This window comes from Cygnus atratus, chromosome 7, assembly GCF_013377495.2.
Source record: "Cygnus atratus isolate AKBS03 ecotype Queensland, Australia chromosome 7, CAtr_DNAZoo_HiC_assembly, whole genome shotgun sequence".
Taxonomy (NCBI): Eukaryota; Metazoa; Chordata; class Aves; order Anseriformes; family Anatidae; genus Cygnus; species Cygnus atratus.
Window position 1 is genome coordinate 7,348,024 of NC_066368.1, and position 27,928 is coordinate 7,375,951.

At 43.3% G+C, this 27,928-nt stretch overlaps 1 protein-coding gene across 1 annotated transcript; it reads right to left on the bottom strand.

The window, feature by feature from the left end:
- Positions 1-887: 887 nt before the first annotated feature.
- Positions 888-27,802, bottom strand: SLC18A2 (solute carrier family 18 member A2). Its single transcript, XM_035547842.1, has 15 exons — positions 27,494-27,802; positions 25,481-25,832; positions 19,012-19,070; positions 17,832-17,915; positions 15,207-15,299; positions 14,657-14,746; positions 14,506-14,549; positions 14,366-14,426; positions 9,460-9,555; positions 6,692-6,770; positions 6,395-6,446; positions 5,890-5,953; positions 5,347-5,466; positions 4,640-4,773; positions 888-2,507 (listed from the first exon to the last, which is right to left on the bottom strand). The coding sequence occupies exons 1-15, from the start codon at positions 27,612-27,614 to the stop codon at positions 2,397-2,399; spliced, it is 1,560 nt and encodes a 519-aa protein (XP_035403735.1). The 5' UTR covers positions 27,615-27,802; the 3' UTR covers positions 888-2,396.
- Positions 27,803-27,928: the final 126 nt, after the last annotated feature.

A 27,928-nucleotide genomic window follows, 5' to 3' on the forward strand; every position in this document is an offset into this window, starting at 1 on the left:
CTCCCCTTCTGCTGCAGATAAATGTGAGCTGTTCTTAGCTTTGATTTGCTCAGAAGTACCAAACCAATACATGAAGTAAGCCAGTCTGTGCTCTTTTTGGTATGTAACTGCTCTTTTTGCATTACATTTCAATGTTTGTGCATTTAAGTGATCCGTTAGATAACCAGCAGGAGAATAACCGACCTCGCCCTGTGGTCACTCTGAATTCCAACATCTGTTTATCCAACTTCAGTTGGATTAACAATTTGATGTTCTGTGAACTAAAATACCTTCTCCCGGGCCAAAATTTTGAGTATCCTAATGCTCTACAACAGCAAAATGAGAAGCTAATGTAAATATTCATCGACATGCACAAGTGTTACTTAGCGGCAGTGATAAACTTGGCATGCTGCAGAGTCTTGGTTTATGCTCTGTTAATGCCTGTCTTCAACCACCTCTCCACTTTGAAGGAAGGTTTTCCCTCTGTTACATATTCACAAGAACGCAGTAGAAAATACGCTGGTATAAAACCTCTTAGGTGGATTTTCAAATAAACCACGGAACATATTGCTTGGCCTTTCACATCATTCAAGCGTCTTTGGATGTTTTCTCAGAATATTCCCTCTTAAACACTCTTCTGGCGGGCTCCACAAGTGTGTGTATCCTGGTAATGCACAGTTTGTCCTTACCCATTTCACAGATGTTAAAGCTCGGATCAGCCGTCACGCGATAGGCAGCTTTTGGAAGCTATTGTGGTTGCGTAAAGAAGTTGCATGTATTTGTGACCTAGAGTGAAAATGTTTGTCCTCAAACACAACAAAGGGACTAGAACCAAGGTGTGCTTTCCCAGGAGCTGGATTTTTTTTTTTCTTTTATAGTATACAGAAGATCACAATGCATAGAGCAAATTCTGAGGGGGGAGGTTAATTTTTTTTTTTATTACAATAGATCATGAACTTATTTTAGATACCTTTATTTTAATGTGGTCTGAATGCATAATTTTCGACAAAGCAATATTTGAAGTTTGATCCACTATTTCTTCATATTTTCTGACCATAGTATATACACTTTACAAAACTATATGTAAACATAGTATCTATGCTGCAGTACATAAAACATCTGCAATTACATGAAAGAAGGCACATAAAGATTTTAATTTTACAAATAAAAAGATACACCACAGTTGATAAGAACATTGTGAATTGTTTTAAATGCTTTTTTTCAGTCGTATTTTTCACATTGCAGAGACCATGTAATCCAGTGCTGTGTTCCGCTATTAGACCATCTCCCCAGATGTTAAGAGAAATTGGCAGCAAACAGGACATTTTTCATTATCTTTGGGAAAGTTTATATTTTTAATTCATTTTTTTTGAAAAAATAAATATATGCTGAATTTCTAAATGTGTATGCAAATGCATGTAAAATATTTTTGTGAACTGCTTAAGTTAGTAGCTTACTTCCAGTACATGCTGAGTCTAAATACTTTGATACTGCAGTTTTTTCTAGCCAGTCACTTAGGATGCATCTGAAATAAACTTGAGATATTAAAAATAAGATCCAAAAGATAGAAATATAAACAAGTATCTTCATGTAGTTCTTATTCCCTTTCAGGGAAAGGAACTATGTACATTCAAACATACTTGTTTACCCAGTACTGTATGTGTCTTCGGGCACTTCATCTTGCACAACTGCTTAGCTGATTAAAACTCCATTAAATTGTACAGACTAATAGCAATATACTCATCCATTCAAAATACTTATTTTTCCAGGCATTCCATGAGTGGTCAGGTACAGTTCATTTTTCAAATTGCAAAGTAGTTGTGCCTTTTATTTTAATAATATGTGATCCAAAATTGATCAAAAAATTCATAGCGGTGTCTACACTCTTAATTCCAGCCTTCAGCACCTGTGTGTGGATGTACTTACCAGGGTACAGTTTAAAAAACTGGAAATTGGATAGGTTTTCTTTGAGCTTTGCAAGGGTTTTGTGTTTGGTTGGTTTTAATCAATAGAATAAATCAGAGAAGTTATATTCAAGAGATCGGTTCGTTCTTATGACTCCAAACAGAATGTGAAGCGTAGGTCAGTGAGTTGACTTGAAAAATCAAATAGTTTAAATTCACGTTTATACAGATTTACACTACACATTTAATCAAAAATATACTGTGTAATATTCAATGAAATTAAATACACAAAATAAAGGTAAACACTATACAAATCCTCTATAAAAGCTTTTTTCCCTTCTTATAAGGCAGTTAGCAGTCTGCTTTATAACCATGGGAGATGATTAATATACCTTTGGTTTTTTGACCATTTCACTATTAAATCTACAGTACAACTAAACATATTTCTGGATGAGATGTTTCACATGAAACACTGCATTGTGTACACCAAAATAGATTATATGGCTTTTACTGTTATTCATCGCTTTCATACTCCTCTTCTTCATCACCTATCGGGTAGGCCTGGATGTTGTTCTGGGTATACATTTTTGTTTTAACGGGGCAGTTGTGATCCATGAGTATTGCCTACAAGAGAAGAGAGCGTGAACATTAGCACGTCCAACTAACACGCAGCTGCGGCCTGCACGCGACTCAACCGCAGCCATCCACAGATTTAGGGATTCACTGGATTTCTGTGAAAGTAGAACCAAACTGATTTCCATCAGAGTGTTCATAGGTCAAGACTCCACCTCATACACCTCAAGATATCAGCACTGGTAAAAGGGGTTGCCGTTATAAGAAGCAGGAGGGGCGGGCCAGAGGCCTGCTGCCTCAGCTGCCAAGGCCGGGGGCAGCCACATTTCCCCACCGTTTCATCCTTCTGGATGAATTTTTCCCAGGACAACCCAGCTCTGTACTCAGCAGTTGTGTAGCGTTTCACATTGTGTGGGATTCAGTTTAGCTGTTAATTAATTACCCAGAGAGACAATATAGGAAACCCTGTCCGTGACGAGCTCCCTGCTGCTATCACGGTGGCCAGCGTTGCACCTCGTGTAGCTGTCAACCACACACAATTTAAGGCTGTAGCAATGAATAACATGCAGGAGTGCAGGCTGTCAGTCTCATACTGGCCCTAAGCTTATAAAAGGCAGAAAATTAAGTTTGTTTTTCTCACTTCAGGATGCATGCGGCTTGGCTGGCTGGCACCACATGGGGTTAAAGCCAGCTCCAAGCACTCTTAGAGCAGCAGTGTGTTTTGCCTCATCCTGGGACTCCCTCTGCTCTTTAATCTTTCCTATCCCATGCTCTCATTTTACAAAGCCCTCTGGACTGCCGAGAGAGCACAAGCAGCAGCTGAGTGTGGTGCTTTAGCAAGCAGCTCAGTGCAGGGAGATGAGGGGAGCTCAGAGAGGGACAGAAGGCGCTGTTTGTGCATGAACGCTTCAGTACAGATTTCAGATTTCAGCCTTAGAGGTGGCTCAAATGAGCTGAAGGCACAAACCAACTGAAAAGTAAACTTTCTGTCCCGATTTGTACCAAGAATGCTGCTTTATCAGGTGGAAATACCCGGTAACGAATGCAATAATTTAAAAATATTTGGGTTCATTGAATTTATAACTGCTGCCCCCTCTCTGCAAAGCAGTTGAACCAGCATCTGTGACTGTCCTTGATCCATTATAGCAATAACCATTACTTTTCCAAATTTCAAACAATGGTACCAACTCCTGAAATAAAACCTTATGCATGTGAATCATCTTTTCTTGTGGCTCTGCTGACAACCACCACATGCTCTTACATTGCTTCACCCCAAGCCTACCCCAGCCTTTTAAAAGGACTTGCCACCAAGCACCTGCACGTGGCAGTGCCTCCTGCTCAGCTGTGGGAAGCTGACAATAAACTTCATCTCTGTGCAAACAACAGCAGGTCTTTTGGTTTTTGTTCTTTCTGTTCCCTAACCTTAGTGTTTAAAAAAAAATCATTGCAGTCTGCAAAGGTCATTCTAAGGGATTAGCTGGAATCTCTGGGATTCTGCAGTACAAATATGGGTGACACCGAAGGTCTCTGTCCTCACGTACATCACATTTCAGCAAGATCCATTTTTCCAGCTTCTCTTTTATGAATACCAGTACAAAGCATGCACAGCTCATGCACTAGGTTCTGTCCTTGCCTTTCAGAACTTTGTTACTGCATAGTAAGACAATGGCCATGTAAAAGTACATTTTCTTTCCTTAAACGACTTGCCACTACATTTTGGGTGCAAGCCAACCTTGTTCAGCATGAGCAAGGACAGAGTGCTGGGGTCTGGACCTGCACATGGTGACTGATGCTGCAGCAAAGCATTGTGCTTCTACTCGGGATTTTCCCAGCCCAGGGGAAATCTTCCTACTAAATGCACTGCCATGTAACTCCTTCTGGAGCATCCTGCTAGGCAGAGGAAACCCTGTGAACATAGCACAAGGTGCCCTCCAGCAGTAACAGGACTTCAGAATCAGATCCAGTATAACAGGAACAGCAAACCTTGGAACAGCAGCACAGGGGACATATAACTAAAAAATTTCCTTTACACATCTTGGACAGATAATGAGATGGGGGTTATTCCAAATAGTGATGCATGAGGGTGAAATAAACTGTGCTGGTCCTGTTTTGGGGAAGTTAGAGGCAAAGATGCAGAAATAAGTTATGACTGAAAAAAAAGGCAAAAAAGATGTCACGCTTACCATTTTCTCTTCTTTGGCAGGTGGACTTCGAAGGAAAAAGCACAGAGGAGCAAAGAGGATATCCACGATCCCTATAATTGTCATGAGCCATGGAAATCCAATTGCCTTTGCAATGGCACCACCAGCAGAGGGACCTTTTATAAATAAAACCCTTTTCCTGAATACCATAAAATTTGCAGCATTCACTTTGAACAGTAATTTTACATATAAAACTCCCACTTCACAAATGGATTTAGGGAATACAAGGATACATATGTAATTAAAACATGAACCTTCTCTGGCTCCAGACCCTGCATTCACTGCAGAAATCAGAGATGCTCTGAGGGGCTGTGGGGTGTCTGTACGGGACAGTCAAGGGAGAGGGGGTAAGGGGAGAGTTATTTCCCTCCCAGACACATAGGAGCACAGCCACGGTGGCAGTCCCAGGTGTTGCTAGGTCTTTTTCTTAGGGATATCTTATCTCTGTTCAATGCCTGCCTGCCTCAAGCCTCTTACAGCTACTGAAGATGCACATAGCACCACGGCAGAGGAGGGGAACTGATGCCAAACAGCTCCCTGCATCCTTTCCCTCTGCTTCTGGCTTCTTGAAGGAAAAAAGCAACCCCAGCTCACAAAGCCTGCAAATGCCACGGGGATTCACGCCTAGCAGCACAGCACATTTGTCTTTACTGTCGAGTGCATTTTAGACAGGAAGATGGAAGACTTACCTATCGCAAAGCCCATGCAGAAGGCAACATCAGCTATGGCATACACGCTGCCATAGACTGACACGTGGCGCAGATCCACGAGGTAGCCCATGATGGGCATCATGGAGGAGTCCACCATTCCTGGTCGTGAGGGAGGGGAACAGAGTTCAGAAAAAACGTCCTTTTTTTTTTTGATTTTATTTTAACATCTCAGACAACTATGTGCTAAAATGGTATGCAACAGCAACTAGACGGATGATTATTCTTAGATGTGTAAAAGTTTGTGTTAAAACAGTCTGTATTGTGTCTGAGGTCACATATGGATGAATATAGGCATGTGCACATGACACTTGCTGACCGACGTGAGAGATGTGAGCTTAGAGCACATCAGCTCCAGCACTGCCCCGTGGTCCTCCTGGCTCCACCTGCCAGTCCAGGCCACAGCTCAGACTTCACTACAATTGTCAAGCCAGAATAGCAACAAAGCTTGTTTGCTGTGTAACTTCACACAAAACCATTTTTACATAAACAACAGACTGAAAAAATCATTGTAATTTTTCTCACCGATGGCGAATCCAACTCCAAAATTGGGTGCTATGAGCCCATAAATGTTCTTAGCAAATGGTACCTATGAACGAAATTTCGGGCAGTTAATTAGGTCGCACTAATGAGGTTAGTTTTCTTTTTCTAAGAGAAATTTCCAGAGTAGTTAGAGCATGCTTTGTACAGGTGTGCAGCTGGTGTTTGACATGTGTTCTGGCCTACTGCAGCAGACGGCTCTGCCACTGCACCACTGACACCCTCGCCATCACAAACGAGAGTAAACTGCTGACTGACAGCTCAAAAGAACGATCCCCCTCCTCTCTGGGAGGCACACTTCCTTCAACATAATTGAACCATTGAGATTTTAAAGCACTCAGATACGGGATCTGGAACCCATTAGCTACACATTGTTTATTAACATATCTGTAAGGCAGAAGCTCCAGTGAAATCTCATGATAAAGCACATGTTCAAAAAAGAACACGGGAACATTTAGATGGTGTCACAGATACATCATCTTCTACTTACACATAAAATGCTTACTCCCACGATTAGCATCCCGAGTAAAGCGCAGAGCCACCTACCAAAGAAGAAACATCAGTCAGACTTCAGTGCCTGCAAGGTGCTAGAGGTGATTTGGGACGGTTCAAAGCCATGTCTGAAGTGCAGAGATGCACAACCAAAGGAGCAATGTGTTCCAAAAATTATCTTGCTACTACAAAACAAATTTTAATAACTTCCACCATCAACAGACTGCCCCGAGAAACACTGCAAATGGTACAAGAACACGCTGGAAGATTATTAATATTTTTAAATTAAGCATACCTTCCCATTTTGTGCGCGAGTATCCCAAAAAGATTAGTCCCGATAAGATAAGAGATACTAGCCGGAAGAAAAGCAACGCCTGAAAAATATGAATGAGATGATTTATCAGCAATGATTTCAGTGAGGTGTTAGAAGAAACTAATAAATTCCAGACGCCGCAATTTTGGTCTGAACACAACTAATGGAGTCTTTGTGCGTAGCCCAGAGAATCAAATATCCGGTTTCTTGCAGCCTTTTCCTGAAATCTCAGGACATCATCTATGAAATGCAGGAGCAATATGATGCCTTTGAACAGAGCTTTCCAGCATCAGCTGCAAGACCTGGCACGGGAGAGGAGATGCAAAGAGGAAAAAAGGAAAAAAAAAAAGGGGGTATTTCTCACTGCAGTAAAGTTTGGGGTAGTTCAAGGAAGTTCATTTTTCCCCTTTACGCATATTTCTGGGTTGTGTGGCTGGCACACGGAGCATGTGCTGGGCTCCCCATGGCCAGGAGCCCCTGTACTACAGGTGGGCTTGTAATGCCACGATGCAGCCCTCAGTCAAGCAACAGCTGAACCAAGCACCTATCAATAACATAAAGATGAAGAAACTTTAACAGCTTAAAAAACACTTAGCTGTAGTGCTCAGCTAATGAGGGCACCCAAGAAAAATCCCAACCCTGAGGCACTTCCATCTCCTCCTGAAGGACGAAGCATTGGAAAGCCGGCTCCGGCCTGCACTGGAGGATTGCTCTTCTCCCTCATCCCACACCGGGGCTGCAGCGCAGAGCCCAGTCAGAGGGAAAATGGCCGATGAAGCTGCTGCAGCAGCGATGCCAGTAGCAGCACGGGCTATGGGTGCCTCTGGTGCTGCCCACACTGCAGCAGGGATCACCACCGCCAACCAGGAGGTGGCCTTGTACCAAGCATTTCTGGGAGACAGGGGCACAGGTGGTGGCTCAACATTGTAGGGTTGATGCCTCTTGGAAGAAAGTAATGCACCGCATCTTTCTGGTGTTCCTGTTCAATTTTGCATCTTCCCAAGTAAATCTGGGAAATGTGACAAAAGTGGGAAAGTCTGGCAACTTAACGCATGCCACAGCAAGCCTTCCATTTGGTCATTTTAAAATCAGATAATTCAAATTTAGAGAGCAGCCATGACATTATGGTACACAATCAAACCATTTCCTCCAAGTGTATGTGCTCCTCATCTCTCACCAAGGCAACACAGATTTTCTCATTTCCTGCTTATCCATCGTCCTTCCTATATCTCTCTGATATTCATAAGAAAAATTGAGAGGTCATTTTTAGCACAGCAATATCCTATGATTAAAATCCTTGTGGGTCACAATGGCAATGCTGGGGAAACCTTTTCACCTGTGCAACCGCAGCTACTTCAGTGTGGCTTGGAGCAGACTTTTTATATGAAATGGCCATTTACAGCAGAGCTCAAAAACTGGGAAAAATACTGCAAAAGCTTGGTCAATAAGGCTTGCATGTTGGTGTGGTACAGTCACAGTGGTAAGTTGTGCTTCTACTGAAGCAGAACTGTGATTTTCTAAATAAGCTTTATGCAAAGTAACATTAATTGATCAAAATCAGAGCCCTTCGTACCTTCTTCTGATCACTCTTCAAATAACTGGATCTCAAAACTGCATAAGATAATCATTTGCTTAAAACCCTGCAGTTCGGATATAATTTAAGAGGCTTAAAAACTTTAATTAATGCTGTCAAATCAGACAAAGTGTAATGGACTCAATTACTTATATCATTAAGGGGTAAAATTAGTCTTAATTTAAAATGGATATTTTCCTTCTAGGAACCTCTGTTCAAATAGGAGATGTGTAAATCTCATTTCTGTTACACCAGTATACTCCAGTGGGGGAGGTAGATAAGCCATCTTTGTTTTTCTTTGTGAGGCTTAAAATATCTAGGTCTGCATGTTAATTTTGCTATGTAAGGGGCTAGCAATCATTACCACATTCAACAGTACAGTAATACATTAAGGACTGCCACCTATGGCTAGCCTAGATCTGAGTTTGCATTCATTTGAAATAATGTTTGTATTTTCTCTGTGTTGTAGGGACACCTATATTAGTATTCTCTAGGGATATTAGCCTGACGAACATTATTTTCAACAAGGATTTTTCTTTTGCTTTCAAATACCATACATTGATACTAGAAAATGCTCCTCATGTCCCATTTCTCTCCGGTGCCTACGTTTTAAGAAAAGTCCATGCTTTTCCTACCATTGCCATCTGCAGCCCTGGAAGCAGTACATGCTAACACGTGCATGCTGGATGCAGCACACACTGCACCCGATGCAGATTTCCTGCTCCCAGCAGTTCACACTAGGCACTAAGGAGGGATTCCCTCTGGGAAAAACCCTAAACCAAATGATTTTTGAAAACAGTTGTTGATTGTTTGAAAGTCAAATCTTTGTACTTTTCTAGAGTGCCTTGAAGGCTTTACAACATATATTTACGAGCAAAACCTGAAATGTGCTCATGTCTAGAACGCTGGGCCAGGAACTGAATCGCATTGTGCCCTGCTCAGTAGTAAGTCTCCAATGCAGCAACGTTGCTGCAAGGTATGTGTGTGTATGTGCATGGCCATGCTGCAGCCTGCCCTGCAGGGCTGACTGGGGCTCCCAGTAATGTTGGCAATTTAAAGATAGTCCAAAAAAAATTACTACCTTTAAAGTGTCTAAGGAGAGCATTATTAACAGGACCAGAACAGAGACATCCATCAGACAAAATATAGCAGACCCAAGTAATGTGCTGTACTTTACCAAGTTGCCATTTTTTGGAACACATGGTCTCCATCATCCAGATGGGTAAAGCTGGTTCAAGCATAGCGATAGCCATGTTTGCAAAGCAGATTGATCCTTGGAGAAAGAAGGGGGAGGAAAAAACAAAAAGTAAAAAATTATTTATTTTGACTATGAACAAAAACCTGTGCAAAGATTGAATGCTTTTACAAAAAAAAAAAAAAAAAGTGCTTTTTAAAGACCTATTTGTCATGCATCAAATGCTGATTAATGTTAAACAGAGCAGAGTGTAAAGTCACTGAAGACTAACTTTCTGTATGTTTCAATTCTCCCAGAAATTCTACAATAAAGGTTAAGCTATTTTCATATTGTGAAGGGGGGCAGCAAAGTCTACAGCGAGCCTGATGACATTTAGAAAGTTTGTGATGTCTGACCGTGTACAAACGACAAGCTAAAACCACACTCCTTTGGTCTTTATCTCCAGTCTCCTGGGGCAAAACCTGAACCTGTTGTGTAAGAGACATGGCTCCAACCCGTTGTGAATGAGGAAGATGAGCCGTGGAGGTTGGGATCCTAAAAATACCACCCGACAGCCAGAGGGATGCCTACCCCCTACAAAAGGGAGCTTTGTGTACAGGCCCCGCAGCCGGCAGCCGCTAAGCCATGCCACAAAGCATCGGCTTGGCTGAGCTTGCCCACCCGTATGAATTTCAAATGCTTCCAAATCTCTTTTGAATCTCTGGACCTTTGGTCATTCACACGCAAAGAACAGAAGTGCTGACTCAATCCTGCCTGCCGGCTGCTCTCTGCTTGTGTAGGGTTTTGCTTCCTGCTCCGCTGCCCGCAGATTGTGCTCTGGCGGTGGTGTCCAGGCCTTCTGCCCTCAGGAGTGGCTGCAGCCTTAGTGCGGGGACTGTTACACCCCACAGTGCTTTTTTTGAGTTGGGAGGCCTTCCCCACTTCCTCCAAAGGGCCTGAAGCAGCCACAGCCCAGTGCAGGGTAACGGAACCTGTCCCCACTGCTAACCCCTCACAGAAGTGAGGGAAGTCCCTGCTAGAACTGACAGCCTCACACTTGTGTTCTTGCTCCTCTTCCTAACATTTATAATCTTTGAAATTTAGGAAAATATTCAAAATATTAGACATAAATTTTACCTCAAAAGGAAAAAAAAAAAAAAAAAAAAAAGCTCAATTTGTCTGAGCTCTGAGTTCTCTGGAACTTGTCTGCTCTGAGTTCTCTGGAACTACTGTTTCTGCTGGAAGAAGCTCCTCCTCACGCAGCTCACAACAAAATGAGCACTGATTCTGCTCCTTGCTCGGAGCTGTCAGACCGCATTAGGCTGTGTACCCGCGGGACCTGAGGTGAGCTGGCAGGCCAGCCGCTCGCTGCCTTCCCGGGGCACGCAGCAGCCGCTCGGCCCGGCCTTACACCGCAGACCAGAGGTTAGAGCTAACCGGGGCTTCTGCTGCCACCAGCTGCCACCAGCGCGGTCTCTCTGAGGAGCCCCAGCTGGACACCCATGGCCTGCCCTGTTCCCAGCCAAGCTTGAGTGACTTCCTCCATGATGGAAAAACGCTTTGAGCCACACAAAATTGAGCCAGAGGAAACAGTGTTGTCCTAACAGAGGCAGCTAAACAGCAAAGATCTCATTCTACTCAGCAAACTTCACAAAGAAATGGGAACCATGCATGCATGTATGGCACCGATTTCTTGTTAGGACGGGAAGCTTCACCAGGGTTTGCCAAAGTACTCAGGTGCATGCTGACAAAGGTACCTGGATCTTTAGGATGTACTGCAAGGGAAAGGTGAGAGCCTGAGATGGTATTCTGCAAACTCAGGGCACAGTTTAATAAACACCATGCTACCTCAGTAAAACTTCCCCAAAACAAGGTCATTTTTTCCTCTGCTTTATATGGAGCTGACCTCTCTTTAGAGGTGTGTATCTCAGGAGCAGAAATCCTACACTGTTTCCTGCTTAAATTAGATTAAATGTCCTGCATTGGCCAGAAGATGTGAAATTGCAGCCTTCCAGCTGGATCCCATCTCCAGGGCTGGGAACCCGCTAGCCTTTTGGCAGAGCACCGTGGAGATCACCAGTATTTTTCTGTGAAAAATCCAGTACCCAGTGTTAAGCTGTTATGAGTTTTCTCAAGAGCCCATGTGCTAGTGACGATATCTGTCTCAGCTCTGTTTTTTGAATCTGGTAGCTCAAACTAACTTGCCTGTCAGTGCAACTTCGTCACCCTGCAGCACCTAACCTTTTTTAATCCCCATGGGTGAGGTGCAACTGTGAGAACGGCAGTGACTTCATTCACTAGCAGTGATAAAAAGTGTCAGCGACATTTCTTTTGCCTGGGTCAGCGAGCACGGATGCCTCACCTGACACATATGCTCCACGCAGCAGGAGGCAGAATCTATATTTGCTCACATTTCCCTTCTCCAGCAGAGGTTTCCACCTGAGCATGCCATATCACCTCTGCGCTGAAACCACAGGGGAATTGGGCTTTCCAGACCTGCACTTCTGCCGGTCCCGAGCTGGCCGAAGCTGGGCGACCACAGCACCTCACTGCAGCACCGCTGCAGGACTCAGGACATCAGTGTGGCACTGAGTGAAGCCAAGTCCCCTCTGTCACCAGCCCAGGGTCAGCAGGGGCTGCCGAGAGAAGAGCCAGGCGAGGAGGAGGGGGCTGTGTGCTTCAGTTCGGGACAGCTGGTGCTAAAGAGTGACACGGTGCCACAGGTAAGGGAATCGGTCAGGAAGCTCTTGTGCTTTGGAAATGCAAACAATTATGACTCAAGTGTATGACGCACACTTAGGAGATTGAATTTATGCCATGAAATTAGCGTGCCTAAATTGAGAGTGCAAAAAGCACTTAAACTGGTAGTCCATTTGCAGCACCCCTAAAATTTCCCTGTTTTTTACTTGTGGTTAGCAATTAACCCACTAGAGAATTAACCCAATGCCGTGAATTTTGTCATTTTAAAACATTTTTTAAAATTTAATTTTGAAATGAAAATTAATTTTAACAAGTTTTTAAATGAATGCTTAGAAGGCATTCAGAACTTCTGTCCTCCCTGAGCAGTGCAAATCCACAAGACTTTCAGCCTTCCCAAACCAATGTATCTGAACAAAACACCGACCTCACTGGGGTAAGGGACAGAAAATGACACTTTCAAAACTCTTTTCACTGCATAAAGCAACTGCTTCAGAACTGGGGCAATTAGCATTTAAGGCTGAGGGGGCTGAGGTTAAAGAACATGGGCGTCATCCATTCTGCCAAGCACTGGGCAGTCTCTGTCCTGGGAAGCAGGGACAGTGGATGCTGAACCAAACCCATGGGTAACCTGTGGGAGGGACCCGTGGGAGGGACTTTCATCTGTCCTGGACACCAATGCCTGGTGGGAGGTGGACAAGTCACCTCGTGCAGCTGGAGAGAGCAGGAGGGAAGGGAGCAGAGAGGGTCTCTGTGCTTCTGTCCCTCCGTACAGCCTTCCTTTCCCTGTCTCCTGCAGTGGCCAGCTGCAGTGGGTTGAAGATGGGAAGGAGAAAGGGGAAGCACTGGCAGTGCCTGCAGGAACGTGCAGGGAAGCAAGAGGCAGGCAGAGCCCGTGCTGTAAGGGTAAGGTCTCTCTGGCACACACTGTCCTGATCCCAGCCTACCCATCCTGAATCTGCCTCATCACCTTGGTGCTCTGGGACTGCCCAGCCCAGCTTTACTGAGCCCCCAAACATCAGCTGGAACAGCTTCTGAGAGAACAGAACAGTTGCATGCCATGCAATGGGTAGAAAAAGGAACAAAGTCCATCCCTCCTCGCAGCAGACATGGGAGGTGGTCAAAAGAGCACCATAAAGATGGGATCCATGGGTCTTACTACCTTTTCTCTTACGTGGTTAAGACTAAGCCTGGCATGAGCAGCTCAGTCTATCACAGATTACACTTTGACAGGGCTTACACTATTCTCAAGATATCCACTTACAGGGCGGATGATCCTCACCTTGCAGCACTTGCTCTTAACCCCTGTAAGAGGCCAGGTACTGGATCAGATGAAAGGTAGATTTGAACTCTGATGACAGTTCCCATCTGTGCTGCTCTTTTCCCTCAAACACTTTTGTCCTATCGCAAGTTCTTTAAATGCTCCACGAATTTCTTAAGCAAAAGTGTCTGTGTAACTTCAGACACAGCTTGACCAAGTCTTGTCACAGAGCTAAGGTAGTGAGAATGGCCCAAGATCACCAAAACCCGAGCACCCCAAAAATGCCCGTAGGCATTGCTTTGTCAGACAAGCAGGTTAGGATTAAGGGACAAAGCAGTAAAAATCATGATCCGCTTTCAGGTATTTTACAGACATTTAAAAGGGTCAGGCTTAATTACAGCCCTCTTTAGAGCAAACCAACAAAACATGATGCAAAAGGCAAACTTCCCTCAAGGCACAAAACAAACAATACATGTAATACCAGACGCCACTCACCATCTGACCCAGACCTTTTCCGAAACACAACCCATGCTCTAGAGACCCTCGCTCCCTTCTCAGATGGAAGCAAACTTCTGAGTTATTCCTCATGCCTGCCTGGGATGCGCTGGTGGGTCCTCCCTCCACACCTCTGCCCTATTCACTTGTCTCATGGGCATTTTCATGGCCACATCTTGGTGTGGTGCAGCAATTCCTTGTCCTAGCAAGGATCCGCAGCTCATTAGTGCCCTCTCAGCTAGGCAGACACCACGTTTCCAGCTTCCAGGCCACTGTGTTTCTACCAGTACCTCCATCCAGAGTTACTGATGGATTACTTTGTTCTTTGTGCTTCATGTAAACGAAAGCAGCAAATGACATTATTGCTAGACCAGACTAGCTCGAGGCTTTCCAGGATGCCAGGAATAATGCCAACAGTTGATTTAAATAAAAATAAAATAAAAAAGGATCTGATACCTGCCGCAATAATGATATATGGGTCCTTCAAAAGTGTCAGTAGCGGTGTCCCCTTCTGACTCTAGGAAACAAATGGAAAGTTGGGATTAGGAAAGGCAAAGCATCAGGTGTCGCCTAGAGTGCTTTACTGCAATACTCACTTCTGCCTGTGCTCTGGACGGCTGCAGAACAAATAATTGAACAGCTGTGGAAAGAAATCAATACTGTAAGGTTTCTTCAGGAAGGGGTCAGGACACAGACACACGAAAGGGGTGTGCCACAGAGCAATAGCGACTCTCCACGTGCACTGACCTCCGTCTAGCAGAGCCAGTGCTGCCAGCACAAGGAACGGCGAGCTCTTCCCCACAAACTCGTACATGACGCTCCCGAAAGGTGGGCCCACTGAGGGGGAGAAATGAAGGAAAAGCTGTGAAGCCGCGTTTCTGACCCCAAACATATGTCCTCTGCAAGCGTTTGAGCACCCTGTGTTGGCACTCAGGGACCACAAACTTTAATTTAAAACAAAACAAAACAAAACAAAATGAACAACAACAAAAAAAAAGATGAATAAAACCAACAGAAAAGCTCATTGATCTCTGTGATTATGAAAAGTGTATTCTTCACACCCCAAAATACTCCTCCATTTAAACAAAACCCAAGCATCTCAGAGATTATTGTCTGATGTGTATCCGCATAAGAAATATGTTTCTGCGTAAGAAATGATTCTTAACATGCACCATGCATCTAATCTGGAGATGGCACGGTAACATTGCACCTGAGGAGATCCTGCCACTGTTTTCACAGACCACAAGGAGGTGCTTTGGGTGGTTTCTGCTGGTGGCAGAGCCCCCATCTCACTGACCTAATACTCCCATAGCAAGTCCTCCCAGTGCAATCCCCATCGCATTGCCTCGCTCTTCGTCGTCTGTGTATACACTGGCAAGCATACCCATCCCTAAAATACAAACAGAACAGAACAAAGCACACAATTAGGCAGCTGTGTCTTACAATTTATTAGATAGAGGTGACAGCAGGTATCTGTATATGAGTATATACCTACACACTTATATATCTATATTTATACACATATATAGATCCACATACATATGCATGTGTGTATATAAGTCCCCACCATGTGCAATTTGCCTTGAAGCAGAAGGGAGTTTGGCACACATAAATGGTCTCAATGCCATGTTCTATTACACCCTATTACTCAGGTAGTTTAATGATGCCCTGATTTGCCGGATTCTGTGTCCCTGCCTTTGTCACAGAGTGTTTAGAAGCTGCTTTTCAGCCAGTTGAAACAAAGCTCTCGACGAGTATTGTCTGCTATTTGTGCTCTGGGTGCTCGACACGAAGGTTGGTGACGGCTGACAGCTACAACCGTGGTCGCTGCAGGCTGTGCTCTGAGCATAAAGTATCATGCCCAGCTGATTGCTTTGAAAATGAGTATTTCAAGTTCAGCATCCAAAATTAAAGGATGCTTTTGACCTTTATCTTAATGTTCCCCATTTCTGCATTCTATGATGAGCCATCATTTCACAAAAGGAAACATGAAGCCTCTTTCGTTTGCTTTTGTGAAGCACTCAGACACAGTAGTGGTAAATGCTACAGAAGAGTCCTCATAGAAATTATTAATTCTGTTTTCAAATCAGGGACTCAGTATATAAGGTCCCCAGCTAGACAGTGAGCCAGAAAGAGAAAACACAGCCCTGCATGACTGATCACTAAGTAAATACGGACCATCATGTGCACCGAAAGGTAATGCAGCAGAGGTCCTGTGTGGATGAACATGCTTACTGAAAGTCGTGGCAGACTTCAAACTGGTTGAAAAGCAACTTAGAAAACAATATCAGAATTCACAGCAAATTTACAGAGATTGCTTGCACAGCTGCAGGGGGGGGTACTACACCCACTACTATGGTACTGCAGCTTGGAGGGCAAGTCATGGCTGAGCATGAGCATGCAGGTGGTGCAAGTGAGTTGGGCTGTTGGACTCATGACGTGACTTTTTCCCTCCCGTTGGCACTTGTCTGGGGTCAGAGCTTCTTCTGAGGGCTTGGTCTGGCCTTGGTGCAGTGCAGGAAGAGCTGGGGGTGGCTGGAGACTACCCAAAAAACAACAGTGGGGGTGAGCAAAGGCTGAGCAGCCATCAGCAAGAGACCACTGCAGGTCTTTGGATTTAAAGCTAGAGAGGGGAAACCGATGTGCGATGTGATGTGGTCTTGAAATTTAAAAAAAAAAAAAAAAAAAGCCACAACGATAAAGAAAAGAAACTGTAGAAACTGTTCTTCATGTTCTCTCAACTATGAGAACCAGAAATGGATATGAATGACAGGAAGGAGGCTTTAGATGGGAGATCGTAAAAGGACTTCCTAACAGTAAATGTAGTTAAGCACAAAGCTCAATGCTGAGGGCATTTCTGGAGGCTTTTGAGAGCACATCTGTCAAGTATGCAAGAGGAATGACAGATCCTGCCTTCAGGAAGGGGGTAGACTAGGGAGACTCTTGGCCTTCTCTGCTCTGATTTGTAGGCTGTCTGGGGAAAAATACATGCTCATCAAAGAGCCCTATCTCAAGGTACACCCCTGCACAGGGCCTGAGATAAAGCTGAACAAAAATTTTGATCCTGGCATGTCTTAACTTTGGAAAGCTTGACTTGTAAACTTAATTAGTTTGGGGGCTGGGGATCTCCGTTGGATATCCCCACCTGCCCCAAGGCTGCAGCACAATCCCTGCAGTGGGGATCTGGGTGAAATCCAGCTCTCAAATGTTTGTTATCTTCCTATGAGAAGTACGTGAGCCCTGTTTATTGACCAGTCCCATTTGGGAGGGGGGATTTTTCCTGAGGAAGCCAAGAGACATGCTCTGGACAAAAAGCTCAATTCACCTCCCCTTTCAAGACAAATTTATATTCCTGCTGCTATCATGAACAAAATATAATTTCTCTAGACTCAGTCTCAGAGATCATTGAATAATTTGGAGTGAAAATCCATACTCCATTTCACTTGTTCATTTAAAAAGAAAAAGAAAGATCTTATATTGGATATCTAGCACAGGCAATCTGAGTCCAAACTGGCAGGCAGAATTACAAGCCACTGGAAACAACATTTTATAACAGAAATTTCAGAAACAGGCAGAGGTACTATCCCTATGATAATAAGTACCAACATAAGTTCATGGTGACCTTTAAAAGGGCTGAAAATGAATTTAAAGTGTTGAAGGCATACATGCAGAAACCCCAGGGAGAGAGTACATCATCTAGAGCTCTACCGTACTGCAGCCCACATACCAAGTAATTCTGAAGAGACATTTGCTTGTGAGCTACTGCATAGGAAAGAGGCAGAAAGAAAATAATGAAATTGATTTAATTGAATAATTTTGTATTAATTATTGAAACCGCAGACAAAATACAATTAAGAAATGACTGTTACTGAAAAAGACAGAATTGGTGATCCGTATTTTACTCTATCACATGCTCTCTTACCTGCCACTGAAGAACAAGAGGAGCCCACTCCTTGGAGGGACCTTGCAATAAACAGTAATGTGTAGCTTCCTGAGAAGGCAAACACTATGGAAAAGACAGAAGTAAATTTTTAAAATTAGTTTAACTCTAACTAGGTTAAAAAGTTAGATTTCTTTAAACTATCACAAAAAAAAAAAAACCACCCTTTCTGCAATTCAGTCAGGTGTTTACAGTGACTTGTGTCACTTTCAATGCTAACTGCATTATTGTCTCTTATTGCATTTGGATGTGTCAGTGTTGAATTGTTCTTAGGTGTCTGAGCCTTCTGGTTATACAGAATGCAAGCGCCCAAGCAGTTTTAACTAATTACTTGGGATTTGATTACATCCTGCTCTGATTCAGCTGCACACGGAGGCGAATTAAGACCTTTCTTTCCAGCCTTGTTCCCCCCATAGCTGCATTTCGGGCTGCCCAGTCTGAAGCTCCGGGCATTCACAAAGGCAGGATTTAGCACATGCACACAGGCTCACACCAGCATTTCTTCCAGTAAGCAAATGGGTAGAGAGGTTTTACAGTGGTATTCCCAGCTCTGCGCTGGATGCTGTGTGGCACAGCTGGCCATGAATTAGACTTGCAACTGTTATAACCATACCAAGCAAAATTTGTCTAATGTTCCAAAAATCTGGAGTTGTCAAAGACTCTACCAACAGGTAATCTTATCCATCACTTCAGTCCCCTTGCTGTCAGAAATATTTTCCTAATATTTAATCTAAATTTTCTTTGATACTTTTTTAAGGTTGCTATTCCATTTTTTACATGCAGTGGACATGGAGAACTCTTAATTCGCTTCCTTTTTTCTCATAGACTCTGATACATCTTACACCTGCCTTCTGAAGCAAGCCCAGTTCTTTAATCATTCCTCACAGGCTTCTAACAATGCTTGATGTTCTCCTTTGTACTCTTTCCATCTGGGACACGTCCTTAAGTACCATGCAAAACTGAACATAAACCAGTAGCTGACGCCTTATTAACACCATTTAGGGTGCGCAAATCATCTCAGCTGACTTGCAGGCTATGCTCCTGTTTGCACATCCTCCACATTAATTCCTCTACATCAACAAGAATTCCTAAGGATCATTATTATAGATGATTTATTTAAAAGTTGCATCTGAACAACACTAAGTAAGAAGTGGCCACTTACTGATCGTTGACACAAACATGATGCAGAAGCCAGCAAACAGTGGAATCTGGTAGCCTATTCTGGAAAATAAATAAATAAATAAATAAATAAATAAATAAATTCACATTTTCAGGATTGTCTCACTGATATTTTGAGTTACATTTAATTGCATGAGGGCTTTTTTTCTTTTCTTTTTTTTTTTTTTTTTCTGTGCACAAGCACAAAAGATGCAAAAACCCAACCTGTAGTTTCTTTGCAGGTTTTGAAGTATTTATAGCGGACAACATGATCAAATTGCTCCATGTTACAAACGCCTTCTCATTTGGTACAGCACACTTTTCACCTGAAATCCCTGGAAGAAGTCCTTCCTTCATTAGAATTTGATTGTCCTGTTCTCGTTCCACCATCATTGTTCTCAATAAAGCCCCTCTGGATCCCTATGGGGTTGCCAAGAATATGAGAATGGAAGATTCATCTAAGCATGCTGAGCTTTGAAATATTCCAGAAATGTTTCAAGAATCATCTGTTTCCACCCTCATGAGACAATGACTGTAATGAGACATGGTCAAACCAATGGCTTTTTTTCTGGGAAAATTTGTCATCAGCTTCACTGGGAGTTCTGCTTCAACTACAAGCACCGAAAGTGTCCCAAAGTGTCTGAGAGTGATATTTTTGCTTTTTCACAGTGTTAGGGTCAAGTATGGAGCTGATCAAAGCTTTCTTCATCAAAACTCAAAAGTATAAAAACATCAGAAATAGCCTGGAGATATGCCCGGCTGCTATAAGCATTTTCAAATTTCCAGGAAATAAATTATTTTCTGTCTGGAAAGCAAACACATTTTTAGGCAGCTAAATTTGAAATTTCAACAAAGACCTCACAATATGCTACTTTTCATGCCATTAAAACTCTGCCTTGGAATCAAAAGTACTACCCAGGTAGCTTGTGTGTAGTCTGTGTGTTCACCATACTTTATTCAGCTTCCTTTCCCCTAAAATTCTGTATCTCAAATGTATTTGCAAAGACATTTTTTTAATGGCCAAATTCTTCAACGGTGAAGATATTCAAAGGAATACTAATTAATTTTAATTCCCAGTGATTTGACAGTATTGGGCTTTTATATTGGTGGTACTGGTTTAAGTAGGTCAGTCAAATAATGGAAGAGTCTATAATGGCCCTTCTCATTTTTGATAATAGTAGTCTTAAGACAGATAAACAAACATCATTATTCTGAGCTTTGTTTATTTGTCAGTGTAATTTTTATACAAGTAAGGACCACAGATAATAGTAAAGTCTTTGAAGTACAAGGCTGTTCGTTATTGGTGTCTGTAACATTTGTTGGAGTTTTGAGAACAGAAGAAATCTAGCATGCACTTTTTCACAAGCCTTAGAAATTTCTAATGAAGAGCACGTGGAAGAATTTTGCCATTAAAAATATGACAAAAACATAGTGCACTGAGTTTTCTAGTTGAAATCTGCAAGTAGGTGCTACAAAAATACAGCAGAGGAAACGTTACTCTTGTGGTTACTTAACTGGACTGGTATCTGCAAACAGCAACCTCAATTCCTCTTTTCTGTGGGCTTAGGATAATCACTTTAATCTCTCAAAACCTTGATACCTGACCATTAAAAGAATAATACTATACTTTTTTTGTCTGTTTTATTTAAAGAGGATGATTTTTCTAGGCTTGTCTCTTCTATCATTGTGTGTACATGGTAAGTATTATACAGAGGGACACTAATCTCCACTGATGTCTCTGCGCATGCAAGGACATAAAAAAGAATCATCTCCTATTGCCATCCCCTTGCCTGCCCTTCCCAGTGGGCTCATGTATAAAAGGCCACAGTGAGTTTGACCACAATTGCTTTGATTTTGAATTTTGGAATTACAGAAAGCACTGATATAAATACGGATAAATAACCCCTGCATGCACGGCTACTGCTGTTGGTGAGTGATATCAGCTGGCTCTGTGGTACTGTGAATGCAGAAGTTGAATGTCCCTATTCCTTCTCCCATTGGAATGGGGGGTTTTGTCTGTGAAAGCCATCCCAGAGGTGTCTAGGATGGACACTGTGGGAGGAGAAGTGTGATTTCAGTAAAGAAATAAGTAATTATTTCATTTGCCACATGAGACAGCAATTCACTGCTCCTACAAGTACACTGCATTAAAACTCAGTTACTTGTTTGAAGACAGATGCCACACAAAGTGACTCCCATATTCATGCTTGCACCACTAGATCAGAGACATTAGCTGTGAGATCTGCCATAAGCATTAGTGAACTAAATAAAGGGAAGGGATATCATACTAGTCCTGTAATCTTAACTAAAGGATCAGCTGCCATCAAATTAAACGTTTCACCTCTCTCAATATGCCCTCTGTCTGAAATGTTTCTGTCAGGTGACTGTTGCAAGAAAACAAGGATTTTGGAAGTCACTTTTAATGCTCTATGAAATCCTCTTCAAGCTTTGGTCTTAGTTTTTGCAGTCACGGATATTATTCTTCCTTTACCTTGGACAAACAGAGTCACACCAAGGTGTGAAGCACCACATAGCAGAGAGTCATGGAGGCAGAGCTGGAGCAGAACCCATTCTTGCCTTGCAGCAGACCATGACGCCTTATTGCACATGCTGAGGTCTAACACATGCCTTTCCCTCCACACCCAGAGAATCATCTCAAAACCAGACTCTGTGTGGGCAGAGCTAGTCCTTTCACCCAAAATCTATATTGCTTGTGGTCCACCATACAAAGCGATGTGAAGGTATAGTCAGGAGAGGACGTGCATTTGTGCTGAGCTAAGCAAGTCTGCATAGTCCTCTGAAACGGTCAAAGTTGCCTGGAACAGTTTGGAGATGGTGCGCTACCCTGCTAAGGGTTGCTGAGCCCCTGGAAGTCATGGTTGTTCTTGCTCTGGGGCCGTTCTTACCCTCATCCAGCTGACAGCTAGAAGTGTAGATTGTCTTTTCCTGCACAATCTTAGCAAACCCTGCCTCCTCCTAAAATAGCAGTGTTAATTACTTGGCAGTTGTGCTACCACAAATGTCTAATCTGCAGCTGCAGTCCTGGGCTGTCCAACAGACATGAGAGCACAGACTGGGAGTTTTCACTGATCGGAACAATTACAATATATAACAAATGATCACGAAATGGGGAGGCACCACCTGTAACAGCCAGCTGTTCAGAGACTCTGTCCCTGATCCTGGGCTGTTCCTGTTCTTGCCATGTGAAACCTGTGCAGTTTCTAATTTTTGGCCATGACATGACATGCTCCATCACAGTTATCTCTACATTTTTCCTGTCTCATCTCTTCCTTTTTCTTGCTATCATGCCTTAACAAGTCATTTTCTCGGGCACTCCTCACAAAAAACTACAAGAGAAGCCGAAGCAGCCAGAGGGTCCACCATGTTTCAGGGAGGCTACCTGTAGCTAAAAGTGCTTCCTACAAGTGGTTCCAACTCACAAAAAAAAAAAACACAGAGTCATCAGTTGAAGGAGGGAGAGGAAAGGCTGCCAGTGACAGAGAAAGCCTGAATGACCCCATTTTAGGGCCGTCTTGGCCCCAGACTGCAGAACTGTTTGGAAGTGGATTACACTCACTAATAATGTTACACTGCAATGAGACAACCAATTGATGGGTTCTGTGCAGCAGTAAAATAAAGGTTACACTGGCCAGGTTAGCAGCTGTGGATGATTAGAGCCTAATTGCCTATCCATTACAGGATTGCAATTTACTGACTTTAAACCTATTACCATATAGCTACAGCAGTACCAACATGAGCACCACTCGCTCAGCCTGTCCTGGTTGGCATTTTGGCCATCTTCAGCCCTAGTGGAGACTGGGGAGATGTATGACAAGAGGAATATTTTCCTCCATGTCATGACCCAACGAACCTCTGAACGTGCAGGAAGGAAGGGAAGAAGGCTCAGGGGCAGCAGTGGCAGTTTTTTTGCTGGGATTTTCACCAGGACTTAGCACAAAGGGAAATGGTAGTGTTCCATCAGCTGTCAGCCAGCTCACCATGATGGGTTTGTGTTTTCTTTGGTGTTCTTTGAAAAGAGATGGGCTTTAAATAAGAAATATTTTAGCCTAGCTTGCTTCTTTTAAACTAATTTTGAAATGTATTTTTAAAATTCTTCAGCTCCAGCAGTTATAGAAAAAGTGAAAAAAAAAGCCTACAAAATTTTCAGAGGACCTAAACTAAGTAATTGGCACAGCCTTGTGGCACAGACTTGCCACTTACTGGCAATGTGAGTGGAATAGCCTGTTGGATCCTATACAAACTCAAGCACTCAAAAACAGTGCGTTTTTAAGGCCAGTAACTCCATGCTTGTTTAAAACTCTAAGCTGTGATACTTTGCTGAAATTTTGCAGAAGTAATAACAGCAATAATAATTATCACTAAACAGCTTATCAGTGTTAAAGAAGAGCCTTTATAATGATGACTTCTGTTTCATTTATAAAAATCAGTTTTTACACTTCCTTTTAACTGAACATGCACATTGTTCTTAGGAAATCTCAATTTGAGTTTTGGGGGGGGGTTGTTTCTTTCTTTCTTTGTCTTTTTGCCAGTGGCTTCTACAGTTAATTGATAAATACGTGAACTGATATTTCCCACTAAACATTTCTCAGAAGAAAGGCAGACACTGCTCCGAGACACAAACAACGCATGAAAGAAAACCAGCAATCCTTAAATCTAATTTAGGGCCACTTGGCCACGAAGACACTCGTTTCTGCGTGGGTGGGAGGACGGCATGCCGCATGGGGCCATGTGCTCTCCTTGATTCTCCTTTTCCCACTCGTTGGGAAACCGCTGGTAACGTGTGGCGCCTTACTTCTTTTTGGCAGGTTTGGCAGTTTGTAGAAATGATTATAAGAACAGCAGAATCCAGAGAAAAGTAAATGGAGATAGGGCAATGATACAGACAATTATTACTAAAACCTAGAATACCTAAAGAACTGTCATGGAAATATTATTTCACTTCATGCTGCTTTGCCTGTGGATGAGCTATCATAGCCCAACAAAGCAACATAGGAAATCTGGGTAACAAAGATCTGTTTTCCTCCTTAAATTGCAACAGTGTTTGTGTAAAGGGATTTTTTAAGGGCAAACTTTCAGAGCAGGGATATGCAGGAGGAGATAAGGTGAAATAAAACAGAAATGAAGCTGTCTATCTAATGTAAAACTTTTGTGTCTGTATCAGTTCCACAGATTTAATACAGGTTTTGAATTCATAACATTGTGGGTCCAACCACTGCTCATCTCTCCACTTGAAACTCCTCTATCAGACTGAAATTAAGCACTGTGTATATAAGCTGTAAATACAAGAAAGGTACTTTTAGTTCAAAACCTGAAATATCCAGCCTTAAAGAACATCGTTTGTTTTGTTTATTGCCACCTGTGGTAAGCACTGACTGCCTAAACAGGAGTGTTTTACAAGGACAGGAAACAGACAAATTTCCTCAGTTTATTATTTTCTGAAAGGAAAATGTCTTCTTTATAAAAATAGCTTAATAAGAAATATGAAAATTGGTGGCCTAAGTACAATTTGGAGCTTACTTCCTACAGAGATGGATCTCACACACTCTGTTTAGAAGGGCTGCAGCTTGTTCTGTGGGGAACAATTACACAGAACACTAACAATAAAATCAAATTAATTATTAACACCAAAAATTTTAATGATATTATAAATACTTTTAAATCTCTGTGTAAACATAATTAGTGCTTGGATTTGTTTTTGTTTGTTTGTTTGTTGTTGTTGTAAGTGATTTATTTTGGTGCCTACATCTCCTATCCTGCTCCGGAGGATTTTGTGTAACGTCCCACCCAAACACATTCTGCTCAATACATCATACATACGCAAGGACTCGGAGAGGAAAATTTGACAGTTGGAGCCGCTCATGCACAGACGTAAATCTTATCTGTTGAACTCAGTGAAGAACATGGCACCAGCAGGGTTTGGCAGACCTGATCCCTTTCCGTGGAAGTCCATGAGAACCTCCCGCTTGGCCTTACCTTGCGACATTCAGAATCACTGTGCACCAAAGCACACCGAGAGCTGCGAGAGCCGGGGAGAGATCTGAACACTGCCTACACCTTCAACATCATTTTTGCCTAATACAGGTGTAATAGATGTGTCACCGAGTCACAGAGCTTGATCCTTGTAACTACTCAGCCGTGGCATCTTTTGGCCCTGCGTAACTGTATTGAAGAAATTTCAACAACCCTTCAGTAAAAGTTTCAATAAAAGCCTGAGGGCTCAGGAGCTGGAGAAAAAGAGAAGTGTACAACACTGTCAAGTGGCTCGTGTGCTTACTGATTTATTTCGGAAAGGATGCAGGCATTCAGAAGACGTGTTCATCAAATGTATTTCACTAAGATACTCCTCCAGATAAAGTGAGAAGGCCAGGAAGCCAGGGCCACAACAGTAAGAGGTACTTTGAAATCCCCACCCAGACTAAAACATGAATACAAATCCTAACTGAGTAACATACCTGTTCGTCAGCGGCCCTATGAAGGGGTTAGTGATCAGCTGCACCGTTGCCTTTGAAGCAAACAATAGCCCAACTTGAACATTTTCGTTCAGCAGGTCCTTGTCCTCCTTAGGGCAATCAGATGGAGGAGCAGTCACGTTCACTGTCATTTGTTCTGTCGGGGTGTGGGGCAGCTCTCTGGGGCCCGGCTGAGCAGACTCATTCCCAGTAACCATCGTCAAGTTGTCATAGTAGGAGAAGATACTCTGAAAATTGTCCATCGTTGCTGAAACTACGTTAGGCTTAGTAGTCTGGACTTCTGATGCATTTTTCTCATGTTTGATGCTGTAAAGGTAACTGGGAATTATTGGCACTGGAAAAACAAATAGAATATATTAGCATCTTACCATCAGGTTATGTGCAGATAGAATCACCAATTTGTATTGTTTGCTTTGTCACTGATTGAGAAGTACAAGGCTTTCCTACTGAGAACGTCAGTACAGATTTTAAAAGACTGAAACACAGAACTTAAATAGTGCAATTTAAAACACAGTTCTTTTACATTAGCCTTTATTTTTGCCAGTTTTTGTAATTATAAAATATTCTATACATACATCACTCAGAAAGAAAAATATGAGAAGTATCAAAAACCATGTCTGAACAGACTGATGCACATGACTGCATAAATCCCTTTATTAGATTGTGAAAACGTGAATAATGAGAAAAGCACTTAAACTAGCATTAAGCCAAAATAGTAAAAAGTAATAAAACATACTAATAAAATAAGCCACCAAAAAAACGAGTAATCAGAACTAATGTATTGCTGTTTACATATGTCACTATTTCTTTAAAATTTACATTGAAAACACCACCCAGAAGGGACGCACTTTATAAGCTTTAGTTCATAGCTGCAATTTAATTGTATTAACATGTATCTCAGAAACTAGCATATCCACACTGGTTGGAACAGATGTAAGATTCATTCTACTGGGAAGCATCAGTGACAGAACCAGCAGAGTTGCCTGGCCTCTCTTCTGACACAGCCCCATCTTTCAGTGAGTCTGCAGACTGAGATACTTTTAAGGGCTTCTAGCACACATCTTACAGAACAAATAAGGAAATCTTAACAACTTTATAAGAAAGGATCTTCATGTAAAAAAATCCAAAACTGACTTGGTAAAAGTATTCACGGAGTTTTTGTTAAAGGCATCAGCTTTAAGCTGAACCCCCCCCAGGAGCTGATGCTGGCAGGGCAGCACTGCATGGGGTGGGCTCCGCACTCCGTGAAAAGTGTGTGAGCACAAGTCAGGAGTTTCTCTGAGCCCTTGGACAAAATGGATATGAACAGAAGCCTTTCGATACGTGGATTTATAAAGTACCAGCAAAAAATGTTCCAGGACTTGATTTGGGTTAATTCCTAACTCTGGACACCACGCCACTTGAAGCCAGTAAAAGTGTCACCTTCAACTTTGATCAAAACTCTGATTATTTTATTAAACCAGCTCTTAGAAGCACTTTTCTTAAAACCCATGCAGATAGTTTTCTTATTAATCTACCATTTGACGAGCAGCGTGGGGGAGAGGAGACCTATCGCAAGGAAACAGGCATCTCCAGTGTTATCTAGCCTGGTGTTTCAGTTGCATGACCGCAGGAGGAAAAAGAGATGATGAGCTAAAAATATCAATGTTGTCATTCTGAGAAGTTTTAGTGGCTTTCAGTGGGAAAAAAATAAAATAAATAAATTAGGAAGGTGTTTTTATGCAATTCCTTATCCTGCAAGTGACAGAGAAACAAAGCGCGACTTCGCTGCGTGTGGCGGTGTCCGCAGTACCCGGGGCACCCTACGTGTTTGAAAACCTGTGGTTTGCGAGCATCAGCCACGCACCCAGGCAGCACATCTGTCACCGGAGATTACCGCTGGCATAAATCGGGGGGAGAAACCAACGAAAAACACAGAAACGAACCAGAAACCGACCCACCCCCGAGCCACCGACGGCAAAGCTCGCAGCCCCACCGCCAGACCCGGTCGCCTACCGACCACGGTGAGCAGCATGTTGTCCAGGAGCAGGGCGATGAAGACGATGAGGAGGATGAGCCTCCGGGAGCTCCGGCCCTCCCGCAGCCAGCGGAGGAGGCTGGCCTCGCCCCGGGCCATGCCGCCCGGCCCCGCCGCGCCGCCGCCGCCGCCGCCGCTGCCTCTGCCGCTGCCCGCGGCCTCGCGGAGGCCCCCGGGGGCCGCCCCGGGCCAGGGGCTGAGGCCGGAGCCCCCTCCTCGCCCTGCCCCGGCCCGCCCCGGCTCGCAGGACCCCGGCCAGCAGCCCGCTGCCAGCCGGCTGGGCAGGAGGAGGAGGAGGAGGAGGAGGAGGAGGAGGAGGAGGAGGAGGAGGAGGAGGAGGAGGGGTTGGAGGAAGGAGGAGGACGACGACGACGACGACGAAGAGGAGGAGGAGGAGGCGGGGCACAGAGACC

Coding starts and splice junctions, on each gene's coding strand:
- SLC18A2 (XM_035547842.1), bottom strand. CDS start 27,614: ATGGCCCGGGGCGAGGCCAGCCTCCTCCGCTGGCTGCGGGAGGGCCGG. Junction 14,427..14,505: donor CGTCCAGAGCACAGGCAGAA/GTGAGTATTGCA, acceptor TTTGTTTCCTAG/AGTCAGAAGGGGACACCGCT. Junction 2,508..4,639: donor CTGCCAAAGAAGAGAAAATG/GTAAGCGTGACA, acceptor CTTCTCTTGTAG/GCAATACTCATGGATCACAA.